General features: G+C 35.4%; 1 protein-coding gene across 1 annotated transcript in view; it reads left to right on the forward strand.

Annotated features, from left to right (window-relative positions):
• The window catches only part of CNTN5 (contactin 5), a 267,712-nt gene that overhangs the window by 231,867 nt on the left and 20,278 nt on the right, over positions 1–15,567 (forward strand). Inside the window, exons 15-18 of the mRNA XM_062514906.1 lie at positions 3,981–4,139; positions 4,565–4,714; positions 13,541–13,611; positions 14,081–14,315. Of these exons, the coding sequence (XP_062370890.1) occupies positions 3,981–4,139; positions 4,565–4,714; positions 13,541–13,611; positions 14,081–14,315 (615 nt within the window). The remainder of the gene's footprint in view (positions 1–3,980; positions 4,140–4,564; positions 4,715–13,540; positions 13,612–14,080; positions 14,316–15,567) is intronic.

A 15,567-nucleotide genomic window follows, 5' to 3' on the forward strand; every position in this document is an offset into this window, starting at 1 on the left:
CATCTACTATATGTCCAAATTTCTCTCCATCATCTCCCCCACCATGTGCAAACACATCATCTGTCATAGCTGGGTACAGAGAAAGAGATTTATGCTGCAAGAGTCAAGCTCCTGTTTTATGCAGCAGTTTTATAGGCCTTTCCCACTATTCTCTCATTATTACTTCTTTCTTATCCTCCTTTTCTTGACCTCTCACCTTCTTGATGACAAGCCAGCACACCTCATCATTCAAAAAGCAAAAATTTTCAGGTCAAAAAATCTGTGTTTGTGAATTGCTACATATCGGGCTTCTTAGCTGTTTGGTAAAAGTAAGAATTCTCCTGGTCAGGCAGCAGTGAAGTAAATCACTGCATATTCTGAGATTCACAAGAAAGGGCACTGCCTCACTGAATGACTACAACTATTATTGGTAATTGTTTTTCAAGAACTCTCACATTAACATTGTAACGTGCCAAGCAATCTAACACCTCTCAGGATGACCATTCCGACAATAAAAAGAGACATAAAACAAATTTGCCAAAATGCAGTCATGCATATCCTGAAATGAAATATCAATCTATGGAATTGCTCTGAAAGGAGATAACTGACTAATATCTTTGGCAGTGGGTTCCCAATGCTCCTAGAGTGGTGTAAGAGCCTATCACAGCCCCAAATGTCTTCTTCATGAAGGTCGACTGCACTATAGTACATTTATGACCAGTCATTTTCTGTCTAGTTTTCAGATAAGCATCTGAACAGACGATGCATTTTTTCCTCAATTGGCTACTCTCAGCTAAAAAATTGTTTTAGAGATCCTGAGCAATAACACAGCCCTTGGGAGAAAAGCCTTTCTGCATTAGCCATCTGACTGACACTATGAATGATAACATCCAAGCATTAAATTTAATGAGATTTCTACAAAAATGAGTGACATCTGCATAGCACTCATGTCCTGGCTAACTGTCATACATTTGTCATCACTGAGGCCTTTGTCCTTTATTAATCCACTTTCAAAAATGCCTGCTGTTGGAATTTGAAATGCTTTTTAGCAGTCACCCTGCAGACTGTGAAGAGCACACATCTCCGAAAGCATAATGACACATTGTCATGCCTAGGAATGCATTTAAAACATTTAAAAAAACATGAGAGAACCCTGACAACAAAATATATAGAGAATTTGGCAGAGGATGTCTGCATAAATATTATTTTACATCCTTTAATAGAAGCAAGGTGCATATTCTTTTGTTATAATATAGTCGCTAGAAACTCTAACAATATTCAGAGTGCATGGAAGAAATATTGTTATAAAGGAAATGTACTAAAATATTTCCCTTTAATTTTGTTTGTGCTTAGCACCATTATATAATTCTGGGCCTAGGGCTCCAACCCAGTAAAAGCATATGATTGTATCAAAATCTCAGCTTTCCTCTAAACTTTCCCTCATGGCTACAAATAAAAATTTCACTAATATTTTCCTACATCAACAGATAGCCTGAAACAGTAGAGGACAGAGATTGAAGAATCACCCTATTTTATTAAATTAGCCCCGGGACTTTCTCTTCTGAGACAAAGATCTGACCTGGTGCTTCCCAGCAAAGAATAACAAACACTTGGTAGGAGTGCAGAGAACATATCTTTCTGCCATATTTTCTTCAAGGAAGAAAAGCAAGGCACTTCCACTGCAAATGAAATGGGACTCTGGAAGGCCAAGAACTGCGAGGTATCCAATGAGTGGCACCATCTTATTCCAGTCATTGTTTGTGACTTGATCAAAGGCACTGACAGCAGCAAAGTCAAGCCTGGTGAGCAGGCAAAGCAAGGAAGAGGAGAGATTCCCAGTAGTGAAGATGTTCATTGCCCATGGAAGTGGAAAACCTTGTTCCTTGTTCTTCCTATGGCACAGAGCCATACCCTGAGCTCCTGTGAAGTCTGCAGTGTTATGAAGACAATATTCTTCCATCACATATCCATAGTACTAAAATTTACTGAATTGAATCTCCTGAATTTCAAAAATTTGTTTCTCTTTACTGTTGTTATTATTTCTAAATGCTACTATTTCTTATATATTTCCAACATTTTATTGTCGATTAGTTGCTTGCAGATCATTGCCAAGAAAATAGAGGCAAGTGAATAGCACAATTTGCTCTCTCATTTAGAGGATTCAATGTTTCTTTTACTCTGAAGATATCAAGTCCAACTATTACAAAATTCTGATCCTACTGCTGTTGCAGTTCATGTAACCACGTTTTAGTTGAAGGCATATCAGAGAAAATATAAAGGTGCTTGCAGCTGCTAATGACAAAAAAATGCGGTATATACAAATACTTCTATTAATTGGGTTTTTTAGCCTTTGATGTGCAGATAAATTTCTACTACTAAATTTCTATTCTTGGACTAAGAAATCCAACCAGTAAAAGGTTTGATTGCATGAAATAGCACTAAAATATAAAATGCAGAACTCTGTAATGCATGAATACTGGCTGCAACTTCCTCTTCAATGGGAGGGACCAGATTCCTGTGTTTGCACCTTGATCTGCAGGTGCTGGGCTCTGACATTTCAGCAAGTGGGACCACACCCCTCACCAGACCTCAGATAGAATGGAGGTTTCCAAAGGTCCTACTCCACTACAGCTCATGATATGTTCAAACAGCACTGGGTTCCCTCAAAAGAGTACCAGCAATGGCTTTCTATTAATGAACTTTTGTTCCCTTCCTGTAGTTCCATTTTGGGAGAAAGAGTCCACAACTGCATTTCTGATTTCAGAGTCCTCCATCTGTGTAGGAGCAGAAGCAAAACATCAGGCTTCAATAACAAGAAGACAGAAAACAATTCGAAGGTCCTTGGATGCCAATAAATATATCTTTTTCATAGATAATTATAGCTATTAATAATATGAATATTATATGGAAGTACCAAGTTGAGTCCTCCAGGACTTATATAAGCTTTTAAGCATAAGAGGTTCAAGAAAGAGGTTCATTTTGCATTTACACATGGCAGAGACACACATTTTCCCTAAAACATCTGGTTAAAAACAACTATGGAGGAGAATCCTGAACCAGGACAAACATCTCCAATTTAGTTCAGCAAGTGTAAATGGACAGTGTTTTCAAACATCAGTCATATCAATCATCAAGAAGAATTAAATCAGAAAATTATGGATGGGAGTGGGATGTTAGAGCTGCATTTTTCTTTTCAAAGTCATGTTTGTTACCAGAGACCTCACTTAATGCATTGGTCACTTGGCCTATACAAATGGTAATTAGCATATTCTAATTTAGATCAGCTAAATGGAAAAAAAGTCCTTCACTTTTCAAATTAGGAAGTTTTCAACTGATTTTTATTGGGTTTTAATGGCCTCTAAGTAATTTTCAGCTTTTAAAATATTTGGGTTTGGGTTTTTATTTTGGTTTTAGCAACTTTCAATCAAACATTTAATGGACTTCCAGCAGGAATCCAGGTGGTTTTCCTGAGTGAGTGATTTTGATAAAAAGGATGAGTGAAGTATTCTTGATTCACAAATTAATAGGTATTAGCAATATTATTGTTCTTCATTAAGAACATCCTCCTGTACTTCATTTTTCTTCCTATTTGTTCTTCCCGTGACAAGGGTAACGCAGGACAAGAGGTGATTGTGACTGCTCAGTCTAGCCTGGATGCTTCTTAAAGTTCCTCCTTTTTTCCTCTAATTTTAGGTTCAGAACAATTATAAAGGAGTTCTGGGGATGTTTTTTAATCTATTTCTAGTTTTAGTTCTTCTGCTGCCCCTCTGACAAGTTAATTGGTGTTCACTCATGCAGCATCTAAAGAGTAGCAACAACCACGGTTTACCATCAGCAACCATGGAAATGAGGTATCTCCGTGATGTAGTACTGTGTTTCTTGGCTCTCGTATTTCATGGATATTGAACTCCACTGGGTCTCTACAGAATGCATCTCCTGTATTAATGCTGCACATCCACGATGATGGTGTAGTCTGTTTGATTATTCCACTTTATTTCTAGGTCCTCCTGGTCCCCCAGGGGTTGTAATAGTGGAGGAAATTACAGACACAACAGCAACACTCTCCTGGAGTCCTGGGGCAGACAATCACAGCCCTATCTCCCTCTACAACCTGCAAGCACGCAGTCCATTTTCTCTTGGCTGGCAGACCGTAAAAACAGGTGAGAAAAATTTTCAAACAGCACAAGTAGACTGTTCAAAACTCCTGACCATAATAGTAATAATCACTGGCAACTACAGGAACAGATACTCATAAGAAAACAATGACAAATTAAAATCACTGATATTTTTTTCTTTTTTTTTATTCCTTTTGTGTTACTTAGCAACAGCTCTGAAAGGACAGCACAAAGACACCTGCCATGATGCATCTGTGAATAAACAGAAAGCTCTCCCCAAAATCCTTCAATCTGTGTCTTTTCAGGAATACTACAGCTCCAAAAATCTAGCTGCGATTTCTGACATATTAGATCCTTGATGTCAATCATTTCTAATGACCTTGTTGTACCACAAATTCTGCTTTCTACTGAGATACTGCATGGCAGCTTCAGATTTCTGAGTGACCTATATATTTCTTTACTCTCTGCAGTTCCAGATCTGATAAGTGGTGACATGGAGTCTGCTATGGCTGTGGAACTGAACCCTTGGGTGGAGTATGAGTTCAGAGTAGTAGCAACCAATAAAATTGGGACTGGAGACCCAAGTGCACCATCACGAGTGATCAGAACCAATGAAGCAGGTAAGGAAAGGATAAAAAGGTTATTTTTACAGCACTATCAGAAACAAGAACTGCTTTAATGTAATAATAAACCTAATCTCTTTTCACTGGTACACATCTTTGTGTCCTGTAATCACAGTTCTAAGGTGATATTCTTTGTAGTGGGGAGCCAGTTTGTTTTAATTACAGGAATACTGTTTAACTTACAGAAATCAAAAATATTCCTTTTCCTTAATCTTATCTGCCTTACTTTTTATCTTACACTTAAGCCATTGCTGCTGTCCCTCTGATAAACTATTGCTGCTCTTAAATTAGGCTGTTTTACAGTCTCTTAAGACAACTGCTCCTAAGCAGCCTCTTCCCTCAATTTTTTCACAACTTCTCTCACTGACAGTGCATGGGATTTTTTTCAGCAAGATAGGGAAGTCATAAAAAGCTGCTTAATTTTAAATGCCTTGTGTTCTAAGTGTCTCTTTGTCTTGCACACATTACTGTGAACAGTTATTACATTTTAATAAATTTCATTTTATTTCTAATTAGGATGATACTGTGGGAAACCAGAAAAACAAAATACCCTACTTGGGCCTCTTGAAAGTTACAAAGGACTCATAAGTTTTGGAATCATTGACAGTAACTTGGGCAGAATGAAGGAAAATAAAGATAAAGAAGATAAAGAAGGACTGGGAATCTGATAGAAAGTACCTAGGGACTTAGAAAGACATGTTTAAGAGGCAGAAAGAGATAGAATTTGAACAAAGCCTCAGATGAGAACTGTATGTCAGACCACTTTCAGATTATTTTTAATTCTTCATTGTTATTTAGGATACCAAGAGAGATTTTGTGTTTTGATGTTTCATCAGTTGAATAATTTTTAAGTAACCTGTTGCACCATTGTGAAGACCTCATGCCTGCCTCCCAGTGTCCTCCCCACAGGCACTGGGAGAAGCTGTCGGGTCCCCCCAAGACCAGATCTCTGCTCTGGTCTGAATAAGTCCAACTTCCCCAGCCCCTCCTCACGAGGCAACTGCTCCAGCCCCCTCTGCACCCCAGTGTCCTTCCCTGAGCATGTACCAGTTGATCAATGTCTTTGACATTGCGGCACCCAAAATTGCATGCTTTACTTCAGATGAAGTCTAACAAAACTATCTGCAGTTGCAATAGGACATTTATGTTTTGCTGCTTTAAATAACAGTGCAGTTGCTAGCTGATATTAAATTTCACTGTACAATCACAGAACAGCACTGAAGTGATTTGATTCCCATTCACACATGTTGAAAGATGCTTCCTTTCAAAGTCTACCTCTCACCTTCTTCAAGCTCCCCACAATGTGAAACTCAACTTGATAGCAGAAACTTCAGATGCTCCATACTTTGTTCCATTAAGAAATAGAGGAAATTAAAATGGAATAAAAAGCACAAGGTAGTTTCATCTCAAATTGTTTTTTAAAATACCTCCCTTTTTTCTCCACCATTATTTTTTCCTTAATTTTGTACCATATTTCACTGCCAGTACAAGTTCTTCTGGACCCTAATATTTGAACAACTTTTCTATTTATCCAGATGATACATATAAGAGAGGACAAAAACATTTCAGAAAAAGTTTATCCTGAAATACACTGCACCCCTGTTATTATGCTTTCAAACTGAGGAATATTTTCCCTAATTTTACAAGTATGGTTAAGTATTATAATTGACTAGCTGTAGTTAAACTGTGGGCTTAAGTTTTTCTGACAAACTGAAGTTTGAAAATGCTGGATTTCATACAGCCATCATGTTTTTAGGCTCCTTCTTCTTCTTGCCCAGTGTTTAATAAATTAAGACTCTATTTGCTAAAACATATTCTCATAACTCAAGGGAAACTCTTCTTAATGCATATTAATTTTCGATATTCTTTGCAACTTTACCTCTGTAAAAAATGAATTGATAAATTATAATATTGATCAGCAAAATCAAAATTGTGGGAAAGACAAAGCATGCAATGTGTGATGAATTTTCATCTTGTACTTGGTATTTGTTTCTGGGTGACATTCCACAATTATTGCCACCAAAAAGAAGACAGTCTTTAACTCAAGAAACAACCTAGAATCTGCACTGAGTTGCTAAATTGGAACAATAAAACAATGGATTCTGCTTAAAATAAAGACCCAAGTAAATAAATAAAAAAACCCAAATTGTTACTCATACATTTCTTTGAAAAATGGCATACTGCACATAATATGTATGGCTCTCTTGAAATGTAGAGCCTTCATGATCAGTTTTTTTCAGGCAGCCAGCTTTTACTAAATTTCAGATATTCCTGAAATTCAGTCTGCTGCCTCTGTATTCTGAAATGCCTTTCTCTGAATTTGGGAATTATCACTGTTGGTATAGTTTTCTGATGCCAAAAAGAGAGGAAACCAGTAATAGTTTCCATTGGCTTGCAGCAGTTTTCATATTGATTTTCAAATTAGCACATCATTGCCTATCTTAGTGAACCCATTGATACTGCGAAAATTATTTTTCGCAGTCTCTCTATTTATATTTTTTTTATATGAAAGCTTCAAGGAAAATTGTGTATTAGCATGATGCCCAGTTCTAATATCATAGTTCTCAATTCTCAAAGGACATTTATGTGCTAGGTTATATTTCAGAAGGAACACAGCATGAACCTCTCTACTCATGACCCAGGCAGAGCAACCTGGCTATTTGCCCTGATGGTAAATGTAGCCCACAAATGCAAACAGGCAGGTTGTCCCTGCACTGGGTGGAAATCCAGAAATATTCATCTCCCAACTGAGAAAATGATTGTGACTCGTGTTCAGATAACAGTTGCGACCCATCAGGCTGAATGGTAGCTCTGTAGACAATCCACAGAGGCAGCAAATGTGTGATTCTTCTTCCATTATTTTACACTTAAATGGAAATCTGCATCTGTAGTTTAATGGCACAAGAAAATTTGAGAGACTAAAGTCTTTTTTTTTATCTCCACACCTCACTTATTTTATCACTCCTTATCCAAGATAGTTACAACACCTTATATTAGTTCTTCATCTAAAAATACCTATGAAAATAATAATTCAGATGGTTTAAGGAAAATAACAGTATAATAAACAAGTTTTGACTTGCTCTAATTTTTTCATTAAACTCTAATCTTGTTACTTAGTTCATATTTAGTTAACATGATTGCTTTTCATTGCTACTTCCATTGGAACAGATAATACTGCAATTTTCTGGCACATCTAACTTACAGCCAGCTGCTGCATTTCTGTCAGTTTTAGCCTTGATACATATTTTACAGGTCCACAAGTTGCAAACAGCCAAAAACATGAAATTAAACATGTCTGGTATTCCAGTAAGACAGTCGGGGCATTTGAAGCCTGGAGGCAAAGCATCAATTACATTATCTATTCATGGGGAAACACGCAGAGAGAGAAATTGAGTAGAATCAAAGTTTCACCTGTTAATCATGCATGCAAACTTGATTTTATGAGGTAACAATGTAATGCACTCTATTAGTAGCAGACTGTACACTGGCTTTATTTTTATTAAGTCCTTATGTTCCATTATGCTGCCCTTATCCTCAGCTAGAACTTCTTCACAGCATAACAAGAAATGTCTCTGTCCCAGGAAGAAAAGTTGACCATTTAAGATTAAGACCAGCTTTATACTCAGGGGGTTTTGTTGTTGGGGTTACTGCTTTATTTTCGATATTTATAAAAGAAATTCTGGCTTTTCCAATTATCCAAACTATTTTTGCAGTAGAAAAAAAAAATTATAACCTGCTGGATCTAGGACACATGCAGATGATGGCATGGTCTACTAAAGCCATTGTAGAAAATGTGCTTTTTCCATGAAGAAAAACAAAAGAAGAAAAGAAAGTAGGCCACAATCACTGACTGCCGGCTACTTAGACTTTGGATTGCAGGCTCAAACTAATATTCACAAGGGAATCAAATGTGTGTGCAACAGAAGATGGAGCAGAAAAGTACCTGCATTTGTCCCATAGCATATATGTGTGCCACAGCATTCAGGATTTCAGCCCTACAGGTGGTGATTTGGAGACTGGTCAGGAGGAGTCCTGCAGTCATGTATGACCCTCTTATCAGTGAATAGAACTGAATTCAACCTCATAATTTATTACAAATATAGTAGTACAGAGGAAAATAGAACAACATTTCATATGCTGAGATCAGCAGGGACATCCTTGTTTTCCAGTAGTTGAATATGTGTGTCACCCACTTCTGAGATGCTGGCATGTTGTACACTTCATTCCTGAGCAGGTGAAATGTGTCTTGCTATTCTGGGAGCGTGACAACTTGAGTGCTGGTCTTTCACAGAGTGAAAGCATTTTCACACAACACCCTGCCTCCTGTTTCCTAGATGTGCCCTGCAGGAGATATATGCACATACACTTATATACCTTTGTAAAGAGGGAGAATGGAAAGCAGCTGAGAAAAAAAAAAACTGAGTGTGTTATATATAACTTTGGTCTCATATTAAAATGTTCTGCCCAACCTGGTGACAAGTCCTCTTTCCCCATTCATATCTTTTCCACAGCTAAAAAGTGTTACTTTTCAAACTACATCTGTATCTTAAGTTACAAAAAGCTTTAAAAGAAATAAGTAACAGCAACTCTACCTTTAGCAAAGGTACAAGTAAATTCTTAAGGACTAAAGTCAAGTCTACTAATTTATCTCCAAAAAAAAGTTTAGCAATATCAATATTTTCCTTTATTTTTCTTTATTTGTTTAAAGTTTCAGAATTTATATTAAAAAGTATCAATATAGAAAATATCTTAAAAATTCAATGATTCAAGCAGAGTGAGAAAGATCTTGTGAACTAAGTAAGGAATTGGGATTGGGAAATCTGGATTCATTTCATTATGAGAAAACTATAAATTTGAGCTTCTCAGCTCAGCACCTCTTAGTCTAAAAACTGTTTAGTAAGACTCTTATTTCTCTTTGTCTTCCTCTTAGCTCATATATTTCCTATTAAGGGATAGGGACCAAATCTAGATACAAGTTTCTATTGTAATAATGCAATCCATTATACTCAATTGTAATTAATTATAATTTTGGCTGCTAAATACTTTTGTTCTGCCCAAAAATCAAGATGAACTACAAAATTAAGAATGTGTATTTTTTTCTTGGTAACGAACAAAACACATTGAAATAAGCCACTAGACATTTCCTTGGGAAAACAAAAACTAAAACTAAAACTAAAACTAAAACCAGAATCACTCTTAAAATATTAATTATTCATTCAATAAAATTTATAAAGGACTGGAATGTTAAAAAGAATATGAATTGGCTGACAAGTAATTTCAGCTTTTCCAGATTCAGTGTGATATTTTCCTTTCTCTCAGGAAATTATTCTAGAGCTAGTTCAAAACCTTTTTTTTAGTTCATTCACCGACATAAAAGCACAGAGTGTAAAACTGCTTTTAAACAAAATGCTTATTTATTTTCTTTTAGCAAATTAGAAGAAAAATAATAATTTTGGATTAAAATTAAAAATCTGTAAACTCAAGCTGAAATACTCTCATCTGTCTTTCTAGTTTTCATTTTTCTATTTCTAAAAACTGAACAAAATAAAAATTTTAATTTTTTTTCAAAGTCAAATTGCTTCCTTTGTTATAATGTGAAAATGAATTATTTAATAATTATTAATATTTTTTCCAAAACTGAGTACTAAAAATCTTTGAATCGGTTTATCTTTGTAGTCAACCATCTTCTTTTAAAAAGTAAGCAAAAAATCAAAACAAAAAAATCTCACAGATAACCCATTCAGCCATAAGACTGAAGAGAAACAAATTTTTAAAATCTAATTAAATCACCATAAAACAGAGAGCAATTTTCAAAAATTTGGACACCATGGAAGTCTGGAAGGAAAGTGAGCATCTACCCCATATGTTTGTGATTTCATAGCTAAAGTATTACCCACCACTTCAAAAGCTTCCCCATTTAAATGTTTTACATTTAAATACAAGTTTAAAATATATAGATGACACCATCAGCATTTTTCAGCACCTTATAACCACAGTTCCAATATATAAAATCCTCAGCAATACCAATTCTATGTGTGTATTTTGTCCTAAATTAAAACTCTGCTTTTCTTCCATATTTAGCTTGTAATGATTAGATACACATGAATTATTAAACAGTTGTCATGGCTTCTTGTATAAGCTTTATCCTTCCATATCATCTTTTCTTCATTTATATCTTAAGTATCTTGTCAGACGCATTGTAGGACTGCTGAGGGCTACATTCTCTGTGCCTGCTCTTAGAGAAAAAATTAATGGGTTTTTTGTTTGGTTTAGTGGAGATAAGTTTTAATAGAGTTTAATTTGACTTTCATTTCCAGCATATCGCAGTAATTTCATGAAAACAGAGAACAGTAAGAAAACAGTCCTGCTCTTTGCATTCAAATCAAACTCCTGGCACATTCATTTCAAGATTTTTGGTTTTTTGTGCTAAGTGCAGGGGTGTATTTATTCAGAAGGAAAATTACCAAACTTCTAAGCTTTGATAATCCCTAAACAAAAGAGGTCCCAATTTCCTTGTTCCCCATGCTCATGTATCCTGTTTCCGGGAGCCAAGTTCAAACATCATATTTCTGGTTTTGGTGCAAGTGCACCTCCATGAGTGCCGCTGCTAAGAATTAACTGTATAAAGATTGGGAAGTCATTACTTGCACAGCAACAAACTTAAGCCATGAGTGAGTCAATTCAGATATAACATTGATATAAAGGAGAAGGTGCTGAAATCATGGCTAATGTACAGCCTTGATGCTTGGCAAAAAAAAAGAAATGTTTTCTTTTAATAGTTTTCTTCACTTAATAGTTACTCATTTCAAACTGTCTCCCTCTAACTGCTTTGCTGCAGTGCAGAGGAAATTTATTCTTTTGACACATTTATTCTTTTAATGGTTATTCATTTGAAAGTGTTTCACTGTGAGAGTGTACATTTTAGTTTTGTGCAAAAGAAATTCATCCTTTTGACAGTTTTATTCTTTTAACGTTTATTCATTTAAATAAGGCCACAGTCTGCAATGCTGTTAACAAGAAAACTCTAGAAAGATGGTGCTGCAGGTTAAATAAGTCCATCACATTGGATGCTTCAAAGAAGTACAGCATACTCTCTCATTTCTAATGTGGCAGGCACCTCCATAAAAACTCCATTTGTCTCTATAATTTACTCAAAAATACCTTAGAAAGGCAAGAGAAAAATGGGTGCTAAACAAGGTTTAAATATGCTCCATTAGAGATGGCATCATAATTTTTGGATGTTAATTAACTGTCAGATGAGTCTTCATCTGCATCTTTTAATGCTTGAACATTCATCACACTGTTGCACATTGATTGTATTCTTTCTACTCCTTTTTTAAAGCCAGAGAGAAGTCCTGTTTCTGAAAAGAAAACTTCATTGACTTTTCACCATGTCAAAGGGAGGGAGGGAAGCAGAGGGCAGGCAGGGGAAGGAAGGAAGGAAGGAAGGAAGGAAGGAAGGAAGGAAGGAAGGAAGGAAGGAAGGAAGGAAGGAAGGAAGGAAGGAAGGAAGGAAGGAAGGAAGGAAGGAAGGAAGGAAGGAAGGAAGGAAGGAAGGAAGGAAGGAAGGAAGGAAGGAAGGAAGGAAGGAAGGAAGGAAGGAAGGAAGGAAGGAAGGAAGGAAGGAAGGAAGGAAGGAAGGAAGGAAGGAAGGAAGGAAGGAAGGAAGGAAGGAAGGAAGGAAGGAAGGAAGGATTGTATCATTTATGAAGAAAAGCAGAATTGGGCTTCTGTTCTTTGTAGAGGAATTCAGAGTTCAAATAGTGACTACCCAAATGAATTCTGAAGTCTTAAGTGGACAACAGGTTCTAAAAGAAACTGCATTTTCGTTGAACTCCGGCTAGCAATGGCACAGGAAACAGAGAGGACTGTGTACATTTATTTAAATGCATTTTATTTTGTATAGTTCAAAAGCACAGTGCTACTCATTAAATAAGCTAAACAACATGCAATAAGGCCTAAACACTTAATGGTACATTTCTACCAATGACCTACATACTGCTGTGAAGAAGAAAATTAAAATTTTTTATCTTAGAACAAATTTGATCAAATAGAGAATGCAGGTATTGCCTCCTCACTGTAAATAAATGCAAGAATTTGAGGAGTTTCATTAGAGGCACTAAACAAGGTAAAAGAAATTATACAATTCCTGTGGAACAACTGACATTTCTCTTTTTTTGTGAAATATGATAATCTAAATAAAAATGGTGATGACAGTTATAGTTTACTTTAAAGAATTTAATCCATTGCTCATGTGCTTTAAAGCTGCAATGAAGAGCTCAGTTTTTCAAGAACTGTGGATAGTACTGCTTCCAGCATTTTGCAAGAAATCATGAGGGATGTTTGAGATTAGGTGCTTTAAAATTTCTGAAAGTTGACTCCCCAGTAGAGCAATGAAAAATAGATTTATAATAATTAAAATATTCTAAATCAGTAACTACCTGAAAAATAATAGAGACATTATTAATTATGCCCCAAGATTTTAACTGAAATCTGTAATATGTCAGGTTTGCTGGCATATCAAGTTGTTTGTTCAAAAAAGATTTACCAATCTGCAAAAGACCTGGTGCTTAAGCAGTTTTTTATTCCAATATTATTTTCATTCTCATCTTATGTTTAATTTCATTTTTCTATCTTGTGTGTGCAATTCTCTGAAATGAAGCATGAGGAAATTTTCTTTACCACAGAGTGCTATGTTTTTATTTCTGTTTTGATTTAAGAGTCTCATGTCCTCTGCAGCGACTTATTACTATGGGGAAAGCTTCAATAATTTGGATATTCTGGTTTGGTTTGTTTTGTTTTGTTTTCCCTTTTTGCACACAGTGCCAAAGACACCTCCAGCTAACGTCAGTGGCAGAAGTGGAAGGCGACATGAATTAGTAATAGCATGGGAGGTAAGGGATTTTTCTGTTTAAAGGTTTTGTTTCATGTTAACTTCTTTGAGGCCAAAGTAAAGAGTATTCTATTGGGGTTTCCTTACAACAAATCTTGCCAACACATGAACACAAAATACTACCCTTAAATATTTTCTAAAAGTTCAAAGTACTGTGGATTTTCATGAGGTTTGAGTAGAAGACATTATAGCATCAGCTCTGAAGTTCTACTAATTCATCAGGCTTTTCCTCCTGTTTTACTGCTTGGGTTTATTTGATTTTTCTCAATCTTTTGTAAACACCAGATGAAATAATAGCTAAGAGAAGGAAAGACTTGCAAAAATTTTTGAACGATTAGGTGAGGAAACTCTCTTTGGAAGCTGTTGTCCTTATGAGGACAGGTATGGAAAGTAAAATCCTATAATGGAACTGTGACTTTTTTCTAAATTACTAAACTATAATAATTAAGTTTCTGAACTTAATTTTTCAGCCAGTGTCAGAAGAGTTTCAGAGTGGAGAAGGATTTGGATATATTGTAGCCTTCAGACCCAATGGAACTCGTGGCTGGAAAGAAAAAATGGTGACATCTTCAGATGCCTCAAAATTTATCTACAGAGATGAAAGTGTGCCACCTCTGACTCCTTTTGAGGTGAAAGTTGGTGTATACAACAACAAAGGAGATGGTCCCTTCAGCCCTATTGTTGTCATCTGCTCAGCTGAAGGAGGTCAGTTCAACATGAAGTTAAATTGCATTTTGTGAGCTATATTAGGCCTTTCATATATAAAGCATCCTCTTATAATGAATTTTTAAACCCTTAACTACAAATTTCTTTGCAGAAGTGCTGACATTAAACAGGTTTTGCAGAGAAGGAAGTGATCTAACTTGCCAAGATTACCTAGGGAAAAAAAAAATTCATCTTTCATATGAAATCGTTAGTCTTAATTTTAGACAGGGTTTCTTTAGCACTGAGAAAAGAAAAGATGCTATTTTCTAATGTTTCTGAGAATCATGATCCTTTTTTTGCTGGGTTAATCAGACAACAGCTCCAAGAATAAATAAATTCACTTATGAATGTTCATTTCCTGGTTAACACATTCTAAAAGTGCACAGAAATAAATTTAGTTTTAATTTTTATTTCATTAGTAGAAAGTTCTGACTTTGCATTAATGTCCCAGTCTCCAATGCAAATTATAGGAATAGCTCCCAAGAACAAATGAAAAATATTTCTTGAAAATTTCTATTGAGAATTGCTATAAATTCTAAACAGTATTTTGAGGGGCAGAAAAGAACCAAACAGAAACAACCAACAAGCACTAATTGGTACCAATAAAAGAAGTTGTTCTATTTTGACAGGACACAATGTATGGAAATTCCCACACACAAAAAAGGTAAATGAATGTTATCCAGAAGAATATTTTCAGAAGCTCCATTACTGAAATTCATAAACATCAGTTTTTTCTTTACTATACTATCTTGAGTTATTCTACTGTCACATATTAAGGGAATAAAATTAGCATAGTCCTAGTGCAGATGAGAGTAATTTCATACTCTATCCATGAAAAAGTAATATGAAGATAATAATATTTCATATGAAGCTGGAAAACATTAAATGTTGTTTCATATTAACCCACAATAATTTAAATTTGGAACCATGATATAGCAGACACTGTCTACTACTATTCTCACACAGTAATTACAGAGGTTGGAGATGCTGGTTTTGCTAAAAGCAGTCCCAGTAATTTGGCTTTTTTCATTTTTTCAATCAGGATTGCCAAGTATTTTTATAAAAAAAAATTACATTTCAAAATGTAAAAATTGCACAGTAAAATTTAAAAATCATACAATTGACTTCCCTGTTCCTCAATGAAAATTGATACTGTGAGGCCGATGGTGATGTTTTTATTTTTTAAATAATTTCATACTCTAAGCAGAAAATTCTTTGCAAATAAATTTTTGCAAAGGAAGGGAGATAAACA

This window comes from Cinclus cinclus, chromosome 2 (assembly GCF_963662255.1).
Source record: "Cinclus cinclus chromosome 2, bCinCin1.1, whole genome shotgun sequence".
NCBI lineage: Eukaryota > Metazoa > Chordata > Aves > Passeriformes > Cinclidae > Cinclus > Cinclus cinclus.